The sequence below is a fragment of the Xenopus laevis genome, chromosome 8L (genome assembly GCF_017654675.1).
Source record: "Xenopus laevis strain J_2021 chromosome 8L, Xenopus_laevis_v10.1, whole genome shotgun sequence".
In the NCBI taxonomy this organism is placed as follows: Eukaryota; Metazoa; Chordata; class Amphibia; order Anura; family Pipidae; genus Xenopus; species Xenopus laevis.
The window spans coordinates 87768153-87790947 of record NC_054385.1 but is presented as its reverse complement, the minus strand read 5'-3'; the positions used below and the strand labels follow the sequence as shown (position 1 = coordinate 87790947).

The window sequence follows — 22795 nt, the reverse complement described above, 5'->3', positions numbered from 1 at the left end:
GACTAGCTTCGAAAACTAGGCAGCAAACTGGAAAATGAGGTTCAATGTTGATAAAATGCAAACTGTGGCAGAAATAATATAAATGTAAGTTATACACTAAGCGTCAGTGTGTTGGGGTTTCTTTAATTGAGAAGGATCTGGGGATTCTAATTCCAGTCAGTGTCATTCTGTGCTCACTGTAAGTGAATGCGGTATTTTTGCTGTATTCATTCTAGCACATTTAATTTTGTACTTGCTTTCTTAATGGGTCTACAGCCATTCAAGCTAGAATGCAATAACAATAATAAATATAAAAGAGGAGCACTCTGAAATTATTTCAGCATTTCTTTTATTTCTGTCATCATGTAACGATTTTCAGGGAGGAAGGAATGGCACTCTCAGGCATATCCCACATTCTGCCAAGTCCTGCTAAAGAATACATAAATACTTAATGATCATTTGCATCTAGGAGACTTTGTTGTGTGCCTCAGATTAGATCTTAAAATACCCAGAACTGTGAGAGCCCCGAGAGAAACAGCAGTCAGTCTCTTTTATTGGCAGTGGAAAAACAACACTTCACATCCTGGATAATCACAGTTGGTGGAATATTTGTTTCTTTTAGCAGCTTGCAAGACCAGAAGGAAGAACTGCAGAAGAGACTGTCTTATACAACTCAAAAACTGGAAATGCTTGAATCGGAATTTGATTCCACACGGCAGTTCCTTGAAACTGAACTGAGGAGGGCACAGGAAGAACTGGAGAAAGTGACGGAAAAGCTGAGAAGGTCAGGCTCTATTTTATTCTTCTTCTGTAAGATGGGGCACCTATTTAATCAAATACATTATGGGGCAATATTTCAAAAAATGCGTTACTTTGTAGACAATATGTTGTTGGTTATAGGGCATTTTACCAACACAATCGTTTTAGTACAGTATGTTTGCATGATACAATATCCCAGAGAGTGTGCTAAAGAGAGGAAAAAAACAGAAATAGAAGCTAGTTTTATGCCTGAGCAGAGTATTCCTTTTAGCTAGAAAATGTCTATGTGAATGAATTACATTTTAATTTGTGTGATTATTGCTTGATGTCCTGCTATTTGCCTCAGGGCTGCCCTACTTGCAGCCTTTGAGCATTTCATGGACTACAGCTTACAACACGACACTGACTGCTAAAGGGGATGCTTTGAGTTGTAATATGTCCTTTCACAGGACACAAATCTCTGCTCAGCCCTAGTCTGAGCCCATGTTCTACCTAGTAGATTACCTCTCCAGCCGGCTACTTGTACATGTGTGTTGATCACATATGTCCACATAGGGAGGTTGGCAAGAGGGCCAGCTGGGTCAGCCACATTGAGTATGGTACCCAGCTAACTGCCCAGAGGGATTAGGTAACCCCATCCCATTAGTTTGTTAGTTCACATTAACAGTATTAAGTCTGTGGTAGATCACACCATACCAAGCCAAAATAATATTAGTGAAATCTGCTTCTTTCATTCAATTCCTGGTGTGTTCGTAGTCATCAATCACAGCTAGAAAAGGTCTTATACATCAAGGAAAATTGTTTGCTTGCTGTTAGTTGGTTGATGTCCTTCTGGACACCTCCTCAGATTAACAGTGGGTACCCCCTAACAACAATTTCCAAATGCTAAGAATCCACATGAACAAACCCTACCAAGCTTACATCCCACAGGTAATGTAGAACGGGCATAGTGTGGCACACATAGGGAGCATAGGGCAGGCAAAGTATGGCACACACAGGAAACATAAGGAAGGCATAATACAGCACACAGGGAGCATAGGGCAGGCAGAGTAGGGCACACATAGGAAGGATAGGACAGACAGAGTATGGCACACACAGGGAGCGTATGGGGCAGGCAGAGTATGACACACACAGGGAGTATAGGGAAGGAGGAGGCACACGAAGCATTGGGCAGGCAGAGTAGGGCACACAGGGAGCATAGGGTGGGCAGAGTATGTCACACACAGGGAGCATAGGGAAGGAGGAATATGGCACACACAAGCAGAGTATAGCACACAGGGAGCATAGGGCAGGCAGAGTAGGGCACACATGGGGAGCATAGGACAGGCAGAGTATGGCACACATGGGGAGCATAGCACAGGCAGAGTTTGACACACGGAGCATAGGGAAGGCAGAATAGAGCAGGAGATAGAAAAACCAATCAGGACCACTCTAAGATGAACAGTTCATACTGTGCCCCACACAGCGACACACACAGGCTCCCCTCGAGCCATTTGTGTACAATGTGGGCACTTTCAGTCTCAGGTGTGACCAGTACAGGGCTTTAGCGGTGTGAACAATGCAGGGGAATTACAGATGTGAACAATGCAGAATCTTACTGTCAGGATGCGGCACTCACAGGGACTTGATGCAAAAACGAAAAATATTGGGCTCAATGTTTCAATCCCCCACAGGGATCTTCGTCAGGAGAAATACAGCAAAAAAACGTTTTTTTTTATTTTTTTTTACTGTATTTCTCCTGATGAAGATCCCTATGGAGGATCGAAAAAGAAATAATGCAACACGGGGGTGCTCAGGCCGAACCCTTTTTTCTTTTCTTTCCAGGCCAGGAGGAGGAGGATCAGGGTAGCGGTGGTAGGGAGCAGGTCTAGGCCAGCAGGGCCCAGTCTGACCCTGTACTTAGATGTCTTCGGACAGGACATATTGACTTATATTGGAAAAGACGACAAAAGCAAATAAATTCAGTTTAAAAATTAACTACATATGTTGATTCTTATTGTTGCTCCAGGTTGTGTACAGGTATGAGGCCTGTTATTCAGAATGCTCATGAAATGGGGTTTTCCAGATAAGGAGTCTTTATGTAATTTGTATCTCTATACCTTAAGTCTACTAAAAAAATCATTAAAACATTAATTAACCCCAATAGGATTGTTTTGCCTCTAATAAGGATTTATGCACCTTAACTTAAGTACAGGGTACTGTTTTAATATTACAGAAATTTGAATTACGCTTATTAAAATGGACTCTATGGGAAATGGCTTTCCTGTAATTTGGAGCTTTCTGGATTATGGTTTTTCAGATAACAAATCCAATACCTATATTAAAACTGATGGATACCAGGTGACTTTATGCAGTTTTTATTTGCCATTTTACTTGCTGAAAGGAACCACTTTACTTAAACATGGCTGTGGTATATGATATAGCATGTTTTATTAGAATCTATATAATATCAGACATTTTGCAATCCTTTTTTTTTTATTTTGAAGAATTCTCAATATTCTTTAGTTAGTAAAGAATATATAACATTGTACAGAATATGCATATAAAAGAACACATGACACCGATAGGTTTCTCTCAGTAGAGCATCTCTAGCAAATGTTCTCTTAGTTTTTACTGACAAAACAGACACTATTTGTATTACGTGTACATCACTCACATTTAAATATTCTTGCCTGCAAAATGTTATAGAGCTATGCAGACTGGCAGGGACAGCTCTGAGTCATTGTTTGTGATATAGCATGTTTTATTAGAATCTATATAATATCAGACATTTTGCAATCCTTTTTTTTTTATTTTGAAGAATTCTCAATATTCTTTAGTTAGTAAAGAATATATAACATTGTACAGAATATGCATATAAAAGAACACATGACACCGATAGGTTTCTCTCAGTAGAGCATCTCTAGCAAATGTTCTCTTAGTTTTTACTGACAAAACAGACACTATTTGTATTACGTGTACATCACTCACATTTAAATATTCTTGCCTGCAAAATGTTATAGAGCTATGCAGACTGGCAGGGACAGCTCTGAGTCATTGTTATTTTAACCCAACGAATAATTAGAGTACACAGAAAGTCATTAATGAGCCAGTAGGAGGAATGTCTGCCATAACCCTACTGGAAAAAAAGTACATTTGCTTCACTCTTGGCAATCACAACTATAAGAGATATATGCGCTGAAAGGCCACAGCCAATTTTGTCATTCTCAACCATTGATTCACCCCTGTGCTGGCAGTGTATTGGAATAAAGAAATTAAGTAGTATTGGAGTGCTCTAGGGAAAACAAAAGAAAGGCTTCAGCATCTTGCAGGCAATAATCAAAGATGTTCACTCCGGTTCTCTTATCTGATATTGGTTGAAGCCTCTACGCAACAGCTTCTATGCTATGCAATGCCTATTCATTATAGAATTTGTAATTATATGTCCATTCTTATCAAACCTGCTATGATTAAAATCCATTCAACTCCAGCATATATTTCAAAAACAACAGTATTGACTGAAATCAACCGTAGGTTTCATATAAAATGGACTTGAAAGCAGTATATATATCATTAACAGTAGATGTATCATTACATAGAACAGGTATGGGATTTGTTATCCAGAAACCCGTTATCCAGAAAGCTCCAAATTATGGAAATGCCTTCTCCCATAGACTCCATTTTATCTAAATAATTCAAATTTTTAAAATGATTTCCTTTTTCTCTGTAATAATAAAACAGTACCTTGTACTTGATCCCAACTAAGACCTAATTAATTGGGAGCAAAACCAGCCTATTGGGTTCATTTAAAGTTTGCATGATTTTCTAGTAGACTTAAGGTATGAAGATCCAAATTACGGAAAGATCCATTATCCAGAAAAGCCCAGGTTGCAAGCATTCTGGATAACAGGTCTGTATTTATGTAAAAGCAGATGCATTTGCATCATTCTGTAGGGCTACAATGTACAATGTAGCGTGAATGCTGAAAAGTGGGATGGGAAAGCTGCAATCAGCCATTCTTTTGCACTTTGCAGGTTGCGTCCTTGATTGTTTAGGTAGCCAACTCCATTTTGGATTGCAGAGACCTATGGCATCCCTCACTAATACAGTGCTGACTGCATTACTGAAATCTTTTTTTTTTTTTAAATAACTGCAATGTTCAGGGGTAAAGTGTCCCTGTAAACTTATGTGCTTTACTATTATAAAACGGGGCTGCTTTTATAAAATGTATTGTTATTGCAGATATGATTTTCTGTTACCTATCCGAGTCAGGAGTGCAATCAATGTGATCAATCAGACTGGCATTGCTCTCGATAGCAATCACATATACATTTTAAAGAGGTTATTCACCTTTAAATTAACTTTTAGTATGATGTAGAGAGTAGTAGTATATAGTAGCTTTTCATTTTTTATTATTTGTGTATTTTGAGCTATTTAGCTTTTTATTTCGCAGCTTTCCTTTTTTCAAATTTCAGCAATCTGGTTGCTAAGTAGTGATGGGCGGATAAATTCACCTGTCACGAATTCGCAGCAAATTTGCCTGTGTCAAAAATTTCTGCAAAAAAAAAAAAAATTTCAGAAAAGTCAACACTATTCGGACGCCCATTGACTTAACGCCAGCGTCAGATTTGACGCGAGTGACTTTTCGGACGCGCATCCAAAATTGGACGTGGGCATCAATTAAGATTCATGATTGTTTTGCGAATTTATCGCTGCTTTATGAATTTCTCCGTGAAGCGGAACGGGTGAAATTTGCCGATCACTATTGCTAAGGTCTAAATTAACCTAGCAGCCATGCACATATTTGAATAAGGCACTGGAATATGAATAGGATAGGGTTTACCCGCGGGTCGGGCGGGTTTGGGTCGACCTCGCATTGCTCCTAGCGGGTGGGTGCGGGTTGAGCTCTTCTCCTGCTCTCCCCGCCCACCACCTTCAAATGCCGGCATCTGACTTCCGGGTTCCTGTTGTATACTCTTGCGTCTGCTCGCCCAGCCCTTTTTTGACGTCATTGGGCGGGGCAGGTCAGCGCGGGTCTATAAAAGGACCCCCGGAAGCGGGCACGGGTCGGTGCAGGGCGGGTTAGGGTCGGGTGCGGGTCAGGGAAACCCTAACCCGCACATCACTAATTTGTAGTCTTACAGATCAGACAAGGCAAATAAAAAAAAATATAAAAAATAAAACATGAAGGCCGATTGATAAGTTGCTGAGAATTTTATATAACTATATAACATTCTAAGAGTTAACTGAAAGGTGAGCCACTCCTTCAATGAATGAATATTGGAAAGTTGTAGTACATTTTCTAACATTGTTCAAAGAACTGTTTCTGGGCAGAACACCCTTTACCTATGAAGCAGATGGAGCAGTGATGGATAAAGTCACTATTTGCAAAAAAAAATCCAAAATGCCTTTCAGGAAGAAAGATGACCATACTGTGTCCTGTCTTTCAGAATACAAACCAATTACGTGTCTTTACAAAGGATAAATCAGGAGCTGGAAGAGAAATTACATAGAATGGTAAGTTTTTATATTTCACAAATTTTTGGTTTATTTACAGGCTGATATACATCAATCCACGTGTATATTATTCAGCAAAAATATAGGGTATAAATTCATTGTTTTTGTTTGTTTACATTTTTACTCATGATTAAAGGGGAAAACGTACAAAAAGAACTAAGAAGATAGTAGACTTTAGTCAAAGAAAGTATCAAGGTTCATAAGAGAAACATGATTTTGAAGGGCTAAATCTGAACAGTTTGCCACCACAAAATATGCAGAGAAGGAGAACAACATTGAAGATCACCGCACATCTGTGTTAAAGGGGTTCTACATTCAATTGCATTTTTGCATAAAGAAACCAAACCCCATTGTAAGCCACTTTACTATATACATTGACTACAATGATTGCAATGATTGTTATTTTTATTGGATTCCTTACGCTGAGGTTGTGGAATGCCCTACCGGAACATGTTGTGATGGCAGAGTCTATTAATGCCTCTAAGAGTAGCTTGGATGATTTCATAAATATGCATAATATCCAAGGCTACAGTTAGCTATAAAGATGCCACAGTATCCTGCATCAATCACGCCAGTGCAGTTACACCAAAAGAATAGGAGGCACATCTCACTCTCACACCAAACTCCGGACATGATACCAAACAGATGTAGAAAATTCATTTTTGATGCATTGGCTGCAATTGCGTCAGGCTCATCTCTTCCTGGCAACCACAATTACACTAAATTATATGCAGCAAGCAAAGTTCACTTTGCTTGCTGCACTTACAATCATAAATTACCCCTTATGTAATGGAAACTGAGAACAGCATTTGCCCCTTTCTGAACAAATGTTTATCTAGTACAGTATCTCACCAGCCTCTGGATTAACAGAGCTGCCGATAGGATATCCAGCATGTTACAGTCGCAAGGGGCCATTGCACCTGACACAATCGTAACTTTTACGTCTGAATTAATGCAGTTGTGCTTGCAGTTTGCCGTTAACCCAATTACACAATTGCATGAAAGGTTTTCCTTGTTTGGTTGGAGTATTTTTCCAGTGTTTGGCACAAGTGTGATGTGCAAGTATTGATGTAAGGGCACCCTAAGCATATAAAGCTTTCCATGTGACAGCACTACATTCATTGCAATATGGTATTATTAGGCCATTTGGTGACCACTCTGTGGATGCATAGCACTTTACTATGGGTAACTATGTTCTTCCATGTGCTTTTTTGTTATGTTTTTTTTGTACTTTCTAATTGAACTTTCTAATTTCTGTTCACTGGTGTGCATCTATGTATTTACTAACTCTTTCTTTTGTGAACAATCAACATTACTCAGCTGTTCAACTACAGTAGTTACATGTCAATTGGGTCAATTGACAATTGGTGGGTGAAGCTTAATTTTGTCTCTGTTTTGGGACTATACTTGGGCATATTTGGCATTTGTGACACTTGCACTGTTACCCAGACAAAAGCTCTGCAATGGAGTTGAAATGGTGTTCTTTCTGCAAATTGTGCTGAATTGTAGAACAATGTACAGATACACCATCTGCAGCAAGATTAAATTATTTGGGGAACATATTTGAGACAATAGCATTGTATCATATAGCAGGAATGTTTTTTAACTTTATGGGGGGTTAATGATGTTTAGCATAATTATATAGTGAATAAAGTACCCCCTCTTGTAAAATATAAGGATATTATTAGTTATCGAGGAGTTTCATGACCATATAAAAACACGAGGCCGAAGGCAGATTTAAGGCATACTTGCTCTGTTTCAGTACTTTGAGAAAGGCCTTGGATAGGGCCGAAACGTCAGACTGAAGTTCTGTAAAAAAAGACCAATTTTATTCATCTATAAGTCCTGAGAGTGCGGATTCTTTTGGAGGTATTGTTGAAATGTTGTCGTTTCTGCACCCAGGCATACTTATTAACTTTGTCGTGAGTGCTGGTAGCCCCGTGGAATGTACGTGGTATATATTTATACCTTTGGCAGAGACACAATGTCAATGATTCTTTGTATAGTGATATATATATATATATATATATATATATATATATATATATATATATATATTATGGTGCAGAAAACCTTTTTTTCTGGCAAATAATGCTGCCATTGGTGTTTTTCTAGCACAGTACAGGCAAAACCATGAATTCTGGTGTAGAACTTCATCAGGCAAAAAAAAATGCTCATCCCTATGATTTACATATTTTGATTAACATTACTTGATTAATTGATTTTAAGCTATTCTGCCCCCTGCGTGTGTGTATGCAGGTTCAACTACTCCACAAAGGAACAAAAGATTTGGTAGGGGTTCGTTTATGAGTTAGAACTTTTGGTTGTTTGTAATATAGAGGTTTTTGGTTGAACTCTTACATTTAAAGTTTATTCATGTTACATAAATATATGCCACAGGATTATCATGTAGCAGCGGTTGTACATCTATAGCACAGAATGTAAGTGAGTGTAGATACTAAGCCTACATGTACAGCATACTTGAATATATCATCCAAAAGCATTGCAGGTGCTTATGTTATCTTCCTCTGAGCTGATCTTTAGTCACCCATGCTGTGTAGCAATTAGCTATTTGAAAAGATTTGTAGTCTTAGATGGTCAAGTAGTAATGGGTAGTCTTGTGCTCCACCAAGGAGTTTGTGTGTTACTCACCAGGGGATGTGCAGAATGTGTCTCCATTGCTTACTGAAGGTGACCTTGTAGGCTTGTGTCCACTAGACTAATAAGGGTGTAATGAAGAGGTGCCCACTAGATAGATTGTGATCTACCAGTAGATCTTCTGCTCTTGATCAGTAGCTCAGAACAGTCCAGCATTGTCACTCCATTATATCACAGATTTCCCATTATACTGATCTTAAATAAAATGACTTGAGAAATAGGTTTTGTTTGTTTAAATCAGGTTCTGTCAGTGTAATGCCCTCACGTGCCCAGACGGAACATCTCCCACATGTGGGGTGGTGGATCCTGACGTTCTGACTAGAAGTAGATCACAGAAAACCTGGGCATTTATACAGTATATAACCACATTCTTCTTCCAGTATCAATATCCTGAGCCTACAAATCATGAGACACGCTTCTATGATTTACCCCTCTGCTCCTCTGCTTTAACGTTATTTGCATACATTTCAGATTCACCACGTAGAAATTACAAATGAGGGGGACTATGTATAAAAAGTGTTGTAATTTCTACATGGTGAAACTGAAATGCATGCGAATAACTTTAAAGCAGATGGGTAAATCAAAGAAACATGTGTCTTATGATTTGTAACACTCAAGATATTAATACTGGAAGAATAATGTCTGGAATGTGCACTTTAATCACTTCTAAATTGTTTGATTTAAAATTTTACACTAAGGAGCAGAGGGATAAACAAAAGAAAAGGTGTCTTTGTCCCAAACATTATAAAGGGCACTTTTAAACTAAAATCTCTTACTCCCCAAAACCCTCCTTCTCCTCCATCATTCAAGCTGAGCAGGCAGATTCAAGTTTCTTAGTGAAATGTTAAAGCAGCTAGAAAGATTCTTAGTGGCCATACTGTGTGTTTTGTCAATGCGAGGCATTCTGTTTGTATGAAGAATTATTGGAAAATGGAAAATGTTGGGTAATACTTTCTTTGACAATGAGATGCACTATACTTGACTTCAAATCTAGTATTCATTTGTGTTTTCCAGAAATAAGGAGTTTGAAAATGATAATGGAGACAAAAATATCATGTGTTTGGAATTCTTTGTCATTATCACAGAAACAGTCAGGGTTTTTAACAAAGAGCTGTATGAAAAGTTTCCTTGTACTTAGTAGCAAACAATGAGCAAAAGAACCTAATGGCTTTACATAGAAAAGTGCTGTAGGGCTATTTATTATATAAATGATAATGATAATGGCTTTCCTGCATTGATTGTTCTCTCTATGTTTAAGTATTATAGTCATTGTCTTGTTCTTAGAAATGTACAAATAAAAGGGAAATGGAGACTTTGTTTTTTTTATATATAATAACATATGAGCTTAAATTCCCAGTAGCATTAGTGTTAACACTATCTGTCTTAATTAATTTTGCTTCTGTATGGATTGCCTCCAACAGCATCTCTGTGCATTTACAGTATGCCTCAACAGTTTTCTCCACAATCCATGCTGTACAATCTGATCTGTAAACATATGCATTTATACAACTTCCTTTTCCCCTAAGAATCCTGTTTTATACATCAGTCAACACACTCCTGTTGCTCCCAGCAACACTCACTGCTCAAATACTCTCTTCTACTGTAGCCCTGGCCATGGCTAATAGCAATTCTTGAACTGTCCAGGTTTTGTTCAACATGTCTGGAGTTGGGGTTGGTGTATAATTTAAAAGATCTGCTGAGCTGATGCAGGTCACTGCAGGAAACTACCACCCATGTGCAAGCAAAAGGTAGGGTATAATCAGCATAGGCCAATATCAGTTCTAACACAATGCACTGTTTTAAAGCCAATGTAACACAGGATCTAAGTTTTGTAAATCTAAAAAGGTATAAGAGAAAATTATGACAACCAAATAAATGAACACAGTCTAATAGTTTATATTGGTTAAATATGACCCATGAATCTCAGATCTCGTCTGTTTTTTCGGACCAGTAATATAGTTTGTTGGTCCCCACCATCCAACACTTTCCGCAGCAGGCCTTTAACTTCCAGGTAGGAGACTGTAAGGGTTTTCAATATCACTCACAGATGAGGGAATATTTCACATAGTTAATGACTCAAGGGAACCCATAATCTCTTATATTTGGCAAACACACCTCAATGTTCGGGGGGGGGCAGTGTCTGCAGAAGTTGTCTCTGTCAGTCATGTCTACATGGGGAAGCCACAACTACTGTAGTAATACCATTTCTTTTGAAGGCTGTGACCCCACCTGTTGGCTCCCTATTAGTTGAGCCTCACTCCACCAAGAGGCAAGAGGCCCCGCCCCCACATTATAAGAAAATTGGTGGCCAGGGCCCCTTAAACAACCACACCTTCCCGAAGTCAGCAGCTCTCAGAAAGATGGGGGGCCCGGCTAATCAAATAAGTGTGGCCTGGCCGGCCCCCCTTACCCTCGGGCCCCCCTACAACTCTCCCCCCTGTCCCCCCCTGATGGCTGCCTTGCATGCACCTCTGCATTGGCTGGCAAATGCACTGGTGTAAAGACTGAGTTTATAAACACCAGCACCCAACCTTTCTGGACATGTCACTGACAAAGCCAATAACTAGGGCCCTTGACCTAGACTGTCACAAATAGCTCTCCCTGCAGCTATTACTGCCAAAATGACCACAGTACTCACCTGTAGGCTGAATTGGTTTCTCTGCAAGAAACTAATCTGTAAAATTAAAGCACATGAACAGCAGAATTAATGCAATAGTTGAACAACTGGAACAACATTAATCATTAACACTATTGTGTACATAGTGTTGGACTGGCCCACTGTATAGCAGGAAAACTTTCAATGGGCACAGGTGTCAGCGGTCCCTCCTGCTTCTAAACATTTGGCCAATTCCATGGCCATTTCCTAAAAAATATAACACAGACAATTGATAGTCACATAAAAGGACCAACTGTAGAGCCTCTCGCCAGGTGGAAAAGGTGTTCCAGGTGCTCCAGACGCTTAGCTTAGGGAGTGGACATCCGTGAACAACAACGACAACATGGGCTTATGGGGACACCAAGGATACACAAAGGTCACAAATGTAAAAAAATGTAAAGCTACCTTAAAAATTCCACATATAAGCCCAATCACGGCTAAAGAGATGGCATAATAGATTGTAATATATAAAGACAAAACAAAGGGGTTATGTAATAAAGGCAATAATTTGATCAGGAGCAGTTACCCATAGCCACCAATCAGCAGGTAGCATTTACTAGTCCCACGTTTGAAAACAAACATCTTATTGGTTATTATGGGTTACTGGGCAAACTATGTGCATTTTATTACATTAGAGGGTAAGAAAATAAAGAGGTTGTATGAGGAGTGGAAGAAAATAGCTCGGAGAGTGCACCCATGGTGTGAGGTGGGTCCATAGAATCCCAGTTCAACACTGTCAGTACACTGTCTAATACAGAACCTTCCTGACTACAGTAGTAGGAACCCTTCCATTTTCCAATTAGTAGGTTGTACATAAGTATATTATTAATTCCTTATTATTCTCTGTGGCTCATCAGGTCTCTGACTGCTGATAACTCCAATGGGCTGAAAAGATTTTCGCAACTCCATTGTAGTTTGGGTATACGCATAGTGAATAATATGGTGTCTCTTTACTCCAAATTGTTGGTGCATTATGATTATTTGAATTCAGTCGTCTGTAGTGGGATTCACTATTGTAGCATTCCATGTTGCAACAAGGGTATGGTGTGAGCACCAATACTAATTGCCAAAAAAATAGTTCTTGATTTTTTTTATGTTGCTGTAGTGGTTACAGAGCCTAAAAGCACATCAGTTGTTTTAGACAGATGAGAATGGCTTTATATAAGTGAGTCTACAGAATCATAATATGCCAATTAGTAATGCAATGTGTGCAACTTTAATGGCTGGTTTAAGAGAAGACCTTACAATATTAGCAGGAGGACTCGGAAAGTTTTGTGTGTGTGTGAAATACTTCAGTGTGTGTTGCATGCATCATACTTAATAGAGAGCTGCTATAAGAGGTTGAGGTGCAGAACATTGGTGGGTTCATACATACGAGCTGCTGCAAAAAGGTGGGATTTCCCCGGTTTATTCATTATAATTACATTAATATAAATGATAACATTTATGCATTTTCTTGAAAAATGTATAAATGAAAAGCACCATTAATTGGCCTTCCAGTCAGTTTTTATGCAAGTCACCCAGTGCCATAAACTTTTGAGCACCTGGCTCTGTACAACAGTCAGCTTTGCCATAGCTGCTAATTATCTGTCTCTTTAAGGGTTAATCCCTCATGTCTTTGAATTGATGAGGTTTCTAGTTGACATGCTCTTTAAGTGGAAAGGAACACACCCATGTAAACCTGTCTCGTACAGAGGCTATTATTGGTTATGAAAAGTCTTGATGTTGCATTTGCTATTGTGATACCTCTAAAATACAAATAAAATCCATGTCTAGCTTATATATTTTGGAAAGATTTGTGCATTATGGAACCGTATAAAAATACGGAAATTTCATCCCGCTGACATCAATTCCTTTTATTTAAAAAGGGAAAAGCAATGTGTGAGTACATAAATTAGAATTGTGGAGACATACAAATAATAATGCTCTCGCTATAGCTAACACAAAGCACCGGGGAGTCAGCTGTTATTCCTAAGAGCAGTTTAAATTGCTGAATGTGCCCCAGGTAATCCGGTAAAGACTGACTGCCGAGTCAAACAGAGAGGCTAGCAGGAAAGTATATTCCCTGTGGTGTTAATATGGCTGAGATTCTGCTGTTTGCCTTGTATGAGCAAGGGAAGCCTTGATGCCAAATACAACCTTTCTGCTGACATGAAAATGCATATTCTAGAAGTAATACAGTATTTCCAACTGTACATTTGTGCAGAGCAGTACCACATCCCTGTTGTTTACAGATACTATATGATATTTGTAATACAGCCATAGCCATTGATTTCTTCTTATAGGGTTACATTCCCCCAAGAAAATATGAATGGTAGGTAAGAGTTTAAAAGCCTAAGGATTATGCCCTTGTGTTTTTTCTTTACACACCCCCTCATCACAAGAATTCACTAACAACAATTCCAGTCACGTCCTTGTCTAGGCTGAACACAGTCTAAAGGCTACAAACAGCGCACACATTTCTACAGTTCTAGTATACATTATTCACAAATAAAAAGCCGAGATGCATTTTAGGGGACTGCAGCATAAAAGATTGTAAAGATGTTTGAAAATGGCAATTCACACAGGAAAACATTACCTACACTAGCAGAAAATGGACAAAAAATTAAGTAGAATTGGAAAAAACCCATAGTATAGGATAGAAATCTCTAAATACAGTATCATTCACTGCAAGCCCATTTTAGTCCCGCGATGTTGCAGGCAAAATTTTAATGGCAATTAACAGCATAGATGTTGACAATTATGCTGTGACTGATTATTAAATGTATAATGCATTCTCTAATAATTTGGCTGGCTGCCTCTTATCAGCTACTGCAGTTACCATTGTAACCCCCCAGACACAAGGAGGATCGCTCCATACAAACTATATACCAACATCAGGAGCTTGATGTAAACATTTACCTTACATACAAATCCAGAGTATTTTGAAAGGTTCCAGCATAGTGACTTGTGCATAGTAGTCTGCCTTTTCAACTTTACGGTTACATGGTCAATAAATAATGCGAAAATCTAGAGCAATTGTTATTGCTTATTGCTTTTTAAATACCACAGAATAAATAGGCAAACAGTAGGCACTGCCTCTTATACTAATTAAGTTATTAACTAACTAAAAATGTACCCATCCCTACTTAATGCATATCCAGTCTGGCTTTATCCATAGCTGGCTTTATAAACTCTCTGTATCCCAGCCTCTTAACGCCGCATCCTTGCACCCACTGTACCCAACTTCTTAATGCAATATTCTTGCACCCTCTGTACCCATGCCTTTTAATGCAGTGTCCTTGCATCCTCAGTACCCCCGCCTCAACGCAGCATCCTTGCACTTCTGTACCAAGCCTCATAACACAGCATCCTTGTAGCCTTTGTCCAGCCTCTTAAAGGAAAAGGAAAGTCGTTTAGCACTTGGGGGGTCCAGCGAGCACCATGGAGTGATTCTGTTCCGGCTTCTTCTTTCTTCAAATTTCCTATGCAGAAGCATGCGCGGCAGAATGAAAGAGTCGACTTTTTAGTTAAAGTTTGGCTTCTCACTCTAATGCGCATGCACAGCCCACAAAGAAAGAAGTAAGTGGAGTGCCCCGTGGTGCTCACTGGAATAACCCCGGGCCGGTGCTCCTATCAGCAGAAAACTTCACCAGCCCGGGGTTATTCCAGTGAGCACCACAGGGCGCTTCACTTACGGGTTCTTCTTTCTTCACACACATGCGCATTCGAGTGAGAAGCCGAACTTTAACTAGAAAGTCGGCTTTTTCATTCTACCCTACCGCGCATGCGTCTGCCCGGGAAATTTTAAGAAAGAAGGAGCCAGAACAGAATCGCTCAGAGCGCTCCTCTTCTGGCTTCTTCTTTTTTCGTGTTTCAGGTAAGTAACTACATTCACTTGGGAGTGCCTAACATTTGGCACCCCCAAGTGCTAAATGACTTTGCTTCTCCTTTAACGCAGCATCCTTGCACCCTCTGTACACAATCTCTTGATGCAGCATCCTTGAACCCCCGTCTCCTAATGCCTTGTCCTTCCACCCTCTGTACTTCTGCCTAAAGTTTGAAATGAGGTGTAAGACTATTAAACTTCCAACATTTAAACATTTATGTTTTTGAGACTAAATAAAATAGCAGATGTGCTAGTGACAACTGCAGATGGGTTTTATGAAAGAAATTCAAAGCAATCAAGTAGTTGTGCCAAGAACAATCCCTCTTTACACTCACTTTCTAAAGATGGCAGCTTGAAGCTCTGAACACTTGTGTGCATAGTATTCCTAATAATAAGGATGTTGAACCAAGGCATGCATTAAAGAAGCAGAAAGGGCTGAAAAACATCTACAGATCTTAATTGGATGATAAGTCCTCTTTCCTTATATGGGTGGCACAGCTGTGCAATGACAAATGCTGTCACAACAAAGGCAGGGAGCTTGGTGAGACCTTAAAAAGCGAATCCAACCAGCACACAGATTTTAGCAGAAAAATATGATAATTCAAGTGAACACTGTGTTCCAGATGGAAACTGGTTGAAAGGAACTGTTCTCTGTTACATATCACAGCTTCACAAAGACAGAATAATGAATCTGATCCAGGCAAAAAATGCCTCTAAAAACACAAGTACACTTTATGTTGAGATCATGTTTTTTCATGACTTAGAACAAAGAAACTACCTATTAACCCAAAAACTACCTATTAAAGAATACATAATTACCGTTTTGGGCATGTTAATTTTATTAACATGTTCTAACGTGGTATTGATTTATTTTTCCAACTAGACATGGCCACGTATGTGTTATGGTGCTGTCTCGTTCTCTAACACCGTGGTGTAACTAGAGTGCACCTGTCCCTACTGCCCACTCCCCGACTCTTTGCTCCCGCAGGTAAGAGAGTAGCTGGAGATGAGGGGGTTTTCTTATTAGCTATAGAGGAAGCAGACGCCGCAGTCCAGGCCCCCTGTTCCCCCTGTGACTGCCGGGTCTGCTTCCTCTATATTTTTGCCACCGCTCTAACAGTTAGGTGTTGCCATGTGAAAGATCATTTTGTAATACAGATTAAATATCATCATTTATTTATAATGTGCCAGAATGTTAGGCAGCACTTTACATTTATAACAAATGCAATAATTTAGAAAACAAGGGTTACAGAATAAAAATAGGATCAGAGGGCCCTGCTTACAAGAATTACAATCTAAATACAATAAAATATATTTACTCTGTTTAGTAGAACATGCACTGGCCCCTGGAATATAGATTATATTGAAAGGGATGCATTATACCTGCATCGTTTGCCTCAAAAGTAGGGTTGGGAATAATGTTGGCCAGGTATTGCCCACCTACTTTCTCTCAAAGCTTTCCTTTTGTGGATGGTGAATTGGAAAGGCCAGATAAATCTGTGAAAGAACTCATTCTAAAATCGAACCAGTACTCTACGCTAACCTCATTATTGCTATGTATTCAGGTTCCATCCAGCCCGTCCTCAAATGAGCATTACTTACTGAATATTTGTGCCTAGATGAGGGACTGTGAATTGTTGGTTGCTATGCAACTGAAATTGTGAGAGATGCTGGCTAGACCGATAGGGTAGGTGGAAAAATTGGATTATACACATTTGGCACAGATACTTGATTTAGAATCATAACAAACCAAGATGTGTACAGTAATGTTTGCTGCTCTGACCAGCTGCATGAGCTGTGTAACCTTGAAGCAGAATACAAGGGCTGCTTATACTAGCAACTCCAACAGAGCAGGCTGCATGGAGTCGCATGTGTGATACAGGTCACAATAACCATAGCAAACCATGTTACTAGTGTACCACCGTAAAGTTGCTGTACTGTGTTAGCCAGTATAAATGTCACAGGGCAACCCTTTTGAAATAAAAAAATAACAAAAGTGGTATAAAGGTGATACCTTTATTGGCTAACTTATATAATCACAGCAAGCTTTTAGAACATTTTAGTTCCTTTTTCTAGCTGATTACTATGAAGCTGTGGTGTTCTCTGGTATATATATAACATTCAGCTCATAGGTCAAATGACCAAGAAAAAGGAATATCAATCTATGTGTAAGGTGTCAGTCATTTACAAGGGGATCTGCAAGAGACAAACAGATACGGTACAAGATAATGTGGTTCAAAGAGGCTGAATATAAATTAGGGCTGAATTATTGGAGTGTAGAATCAAGAGATGTTGGTATTTCTGACCTGGTGCAGTCCTTTTTTAGTCCACATAATTAGCCATAAATCCAAGGCCCAGGTTTAGTCCATTCTTCAGAGAATTGAATGTTTCCATTAATTTGTATTCCCACACTTTTCTTTCATTATCTGTTTTGAATTTGCCCTTAAGAACCAAAATTATTAAATCCTTTGTGAAGTGATGAGGGCCATTGAAATGATTCCCTATTGGTGTGTCCAGTTTTTTATTGGTTATAGTGAATCGGTGGTGTTTATTTCTCTTTCTCAGGCTTTGCCCAGTCTCTTTACTCTCATGGTCTAAATGCTCTAGTTCTACCATTGCAATGTCTATTTAGTGTAAGTACTAACAGGTCTGCCTTTGTGACAACAAAAGTAAACTTCTGCTTTACGGCCCACTAATGAGTGCTAGAAAGCCACAGCTTACCAAGCACTAGGGTGTTTTGCCTAGCTGCTACCCCAGGCAATGCCCATAACTTTATACTTACCCTTGTGTGCAGATTCAGGGATCGGAGTTCACAGCTGGCATCTTCCGGGTCTTCAGGTCTTCTTCCTGCGCTTCAGCAATTTCTGTCAATTTCAGCGCATGTGCAGTTGTCGCAAACCGGGAAATTGCTTCAACTACGCATGAGCGCTACGCCTGTCTCATGCTCAGAATACCGAAGACCCGGAAGATGGCTGCCGTGAACTCCGATCCCTGAATCTGCACGGAGGGGGTAAGTAAAAAGTTTGGCATTTGGAGTTCAGTTTGCTACCCTGGGCAAATGCCCCTAACTTTTTACTTACCCCTCGATGCAGATTCAGGGATCGGAGTTCACGGCAGCCATCTTCCGGGTCTTCGGTATTCTGAGCATGAGACAGGCGTAGCACGCATGCGCAGTTGGAACAATTTCCCAGTTTGCGACAACTGCACAGAAATTGCTGAAGCGCAGGAAGAAGACATGAAGACCCGGAAGATGGCTGCCGTGAACTCTGATCCCTGAATCTGCACACAAGGGTAAGTATAAAGTTATGGGCATTTGCCCAGAGTAGCAAACTGAACTCCAAACCCCAAATGCCAATCTTTCTCTGGAAAAACTTTGCTGCAAACTGTCCCTTTTGGTTCATATTGTGTTTTTTATATGCTTACAGACAGAATAATGATATTGTCTGTACAAATACAAAGATTTTGTTGGATATCATGTATTTTTGTGATTTGAAACCTCATTAAAATTAAATAGAGGTTGAGCAGCACATTTTAAGGATTTAATATGCCCAGAAGCAACATTCCACTTGGACTGTAAGCTGGCTGATAACTTGTTCTAAATAGAGCAAACATAATATATTGTCATTGTGCAGCATGCCACTTCGCACATCCAATATAAATGACAGAAACATTTTGTGCTAAGGGCAACATCCCACTGGAAGAATTGTCTGCGGTTCTGAAGCTGCAACTAAAAGTCACACATAATTACATTCTTTATGGGACTGTATACTAGAAACATGAAACAGTAGCAGAAAATATTCAGCTGGCTACAACTTTATTGCAACAAAAATGGGAGTTAAAATATCTGAATTTATTTCTGGTTTAGTTAGATAAAAAAAAAAACATCAAGTTCTATGATCATTAGATATTTCAGTTTACACCCAACCTCACTGTGTATTCTTCTATGTACTGCATTTTCCAACTTTTTCTAACTTTACTGATCCTTTTTTTTTTTTTTAGCCAATTCTCTTGCTATTTGGGACAAAAATAAATATCCCACCAAACTTTTCTCATTGGCTCTTTCTGCTGCACCAATGGCAACCCCCAGCTCTATCCAACAAGATCCTTTTTTATTTCTCAGTATAAAGATAAATTAAACTGGATCATGGTTAACAAAAAGCTGACCAGCATACTTTTAGATAAACATGAAAATGTGTTTTAATCTGAAAACCATGGTATACTTATACTTTTCCAAATGCTTGTGACATCATCTCTGCCATTTCAGTTTCACCTAACTTTCTTATTTATTACTACAATATATAGCTTTACTGTAGCAGTGATTATATGGGTGTACAGAGCCGATGGATTAGATGGGTTTGCAGAGCCGCTCCCTTCCCAAGCTGCTAGCCTTTAGTCTTCTTTTCCCTTAATCCTCTGAGATGCAGATGCTCATTTTGAAAACTCCAAGGTATCATCTGGCTTAGAGCAACATTTCTTTTACTTTGAATTTTTATAGAGACCATCAACCAAACTTATTCAAGTTTAAAATATTTACTTTGCTGCACTTTTTTCCCCTGTTTATTATCTCAAGGTTAGGTAACCTTTGCTTTTGTTTCCTACTTTCCTTTCCTCCTTTTCTTAAATGGATATTTGAAGATCATAATTTGCATACTTTATTTTTATCTCCATTCTGTATAACTCAAAAATCACAATGGAAAACTATTGAAAAGAAAACAAAAAAAATAAGTAAATTAACTGAGGTATCACTGCACCTACTAACTTCTAGACTGAGGGGAAAATAAGGAAATACTTGTACCACTTAACTCTATATATTTTACTTTACTTTAAACGGGTATATGTACCTTTTGTGTGATCCTCACTAACTATGCTGTCCTATTTGCAGGTTAGAAATTCTGGGGGAACTATTTATATTCATAATCAATGAGTTTAATCAATGGGTTTTGGACATTTTTGGTTTACAGCCATGGGCAGACAGAACGTTGGCTCAGTTGCCTTCAGCCTGTGAGAGAAGCAGATTCAATCCATGCTCCAGCTATATTCATATGAACCACTTCCATTTGTAAGCAGGTACATGCAGTGGTGTGGAGCTCAGCCTGAAAATGCCTACTTTCATGTATTTTGGGGCAACCTCTGCTGCGTGTGACTGCATGCAAGTGGAGGCAGTTCAAATGAATGTAGCTGGGGCATGGAGCAAAACCACTTCTCTCAGTCTGAAAAGAAAAGTCAGACTTAAGCCATGAGCAGACTGAGCGTTGGCTCCTCTGCTCTCAGCCCGCTTATAAGGTTTCACATGTAGTCAGGGTCCACCTTAGCCTGAATGATCCTACAGAGATAGCAAAGCACTAGTCTGTCAGTCATTCAGCAATAGTTCCAAAAATAAGTGTTTAAATCTATAATCAATCTTCAAAATGTGCTTTTAGGAGAATAGATAAAGACCCTCCCCAATCTCACCCTATCTAGCTTTCAGACTGGGCCCCTCCAGCCACTGGTAAAGGCAGCCCTGGCCTGTGGAAATAGATCCACTAATGCATGCTTCATCTGACATAAGCTTGAAATCTCACTGCTTTCTAATATATTGCTTGTTTTGTTTTCGTATGTTCAGCCAAAGTCTGATTAAATGAAGAAAAACAATCACTAAATTCCTAGTGTAAAAGTTTGTTTTAATATCACTTCCTTAAAGGGATACTGTCATGGGAAAACATGTTTTTTCCAAAACACATCAGTTAATAGTGCTGCTCCAGCAGACTTCTGCACCAAAATCCATTTCTCAAAAGAGCAAACAGATTTTTTTTATATTCAATTTTGAAATCTAAAATTGTGGCTAGACATATTGCCAGTTTCCCAGCTGCCCCAGTCATGTGACTTGTGCCTGCACTTGAGGATGGAACTACTTTCTGGCAGGTTGTTAATTCTGAATCAGTCTCAGTGGGACTTGGCTTTTACTATTGAGTGCTATTCTTAGATCTTCCAGGGAGCTGTTATCTTGTGTTAGGGAGCTGCTATCTGGTTACCTTGTTCTGGTTCTGTTAGGCTGCTGGGGGGTGATATCTCTCCAACTTGCAGTAACGAATGATTGAAGTTTATCAGAACACAAGTCACATGACTGGGGGCAGCTGGGAAATTGACAATATGTCTAGCCCCATGTCAGATTTCAAAACTGAATATAACAAAATTAGTTTGCTCTTTTGAAAAATGGATTTCAGTGCAGAATTCTGCTGGAGCAGCACTATTAACTGATGTGTTTTGAAAAAAAACATGTTTTCCCATGACAGTATCCCTTTAACCATATAAACTGTTCTAAAGGTTAAAAAAAAACAATTTTCAAGCACACTATAAAGTAAATTGCCCCTGAGAATTATCTGTTAAGGATTCAGTCCTTTCACTAAACTTCAGGAATTTCATGCATTTCTACCCAAAGCTGATGTATCGTTATTTTTTTATATTTGGAGTTGTCTGTCTTCCGCTAAAAGAATGATTAGGCTTTCAGTCTTCGTAATTGGGCCATAATGTTGAAATATCTTTCCTTTTTTTTTTTGCTGAGTTTTTGTAATGTGACATATAATTTAAAAATTGTGAATAATTCATGCTCATTTTGAATTATTGAACCTGCTATATCACAACTCAAGTTCTGTTTCAGACTTAAAATATATCTACATGTGTCTGTATTTGAGGGGAAACTTATTAAACATTGTAAAGGATGGAACAATAAAATGATAACGAATAACAACACACTATCTTTGCTGTGTAAATATAAATTATATTGGGGATTACAAATAATTAAACAACACAGTTATTGTTGTGTGACAATGTTTAAAAGTATTTCTATTGTATAAAAAGGAAAATCTTGACTAAACTACATCATATTTGATATAACCATTAGATATATTGATTTACAACATATTAATGTACTGGTCATAAAAATAATGAAAGGGTTTTTTTATGCCTTTAAATCAGTTATAATGTTACTATATTTAGGTAAACCCACAGTTTGTATAGTTGAAATGTAAGTAAGCAGCACTGTAGTCAAGGAGATATTCATTCACATTGAGGCTTTAGGTCACATTAGTTACATAGCGTATAACAGATAAGATCTGTAGAATATAATGATTTTAGTTCTTACACAGAGAGATAAACAGACGTGAAATACTGTCCATAACACTCCACATAACGCTTGAATGAAAACACCTGTTTTATAATAGATGAAAACCAAAAATAGTGTAGGTGTTAGACCAACAGATATAATATTTAAATATAAAAGGACGGAATCTTCAAGCACCAAAAGGCCAGGTGCAGTTATGAAAGTATTAGCCTACAGGCCAATTCATGGGGCCAACATAATGGCCTCCCCAATTAATATCTGATTGGGGGGCTAGTTCAGT

At 38.8% G+C, this 22795-nt stretch overlaps 1 protein-coding gene across 6 annotated transcripts in view; it reads left to right on the top strand.

The window, feature by feature from the left end:
• Positions 1 to 22795, top strand: part of begain.L (brain enriched guanylate kinase associated L homeolog) — a 110951-nt gene that overhangs the window by 72124 nt on the left and 16032 nt on the right. For 5 of the 6 annotated variants that reach the window (XM_041573071.1, XM_041573072.1, XM_041573074.1 and 2 more), the window contains 2 exons: positions 602 to 763; positions 6168 to 6234. In XM_041573071.1, the coding sequence (XP_041429005.1) occupies positions 602 to 763; positions 6168 to 6234 (229 nt within the window). The remainder of the gene's footprint in view (positions 1 to 601; positions 764 to 6167; positions 6235 to 22795) is intronic. The other variant, XM_041573073.1, reaches the window with a different exon arrangement.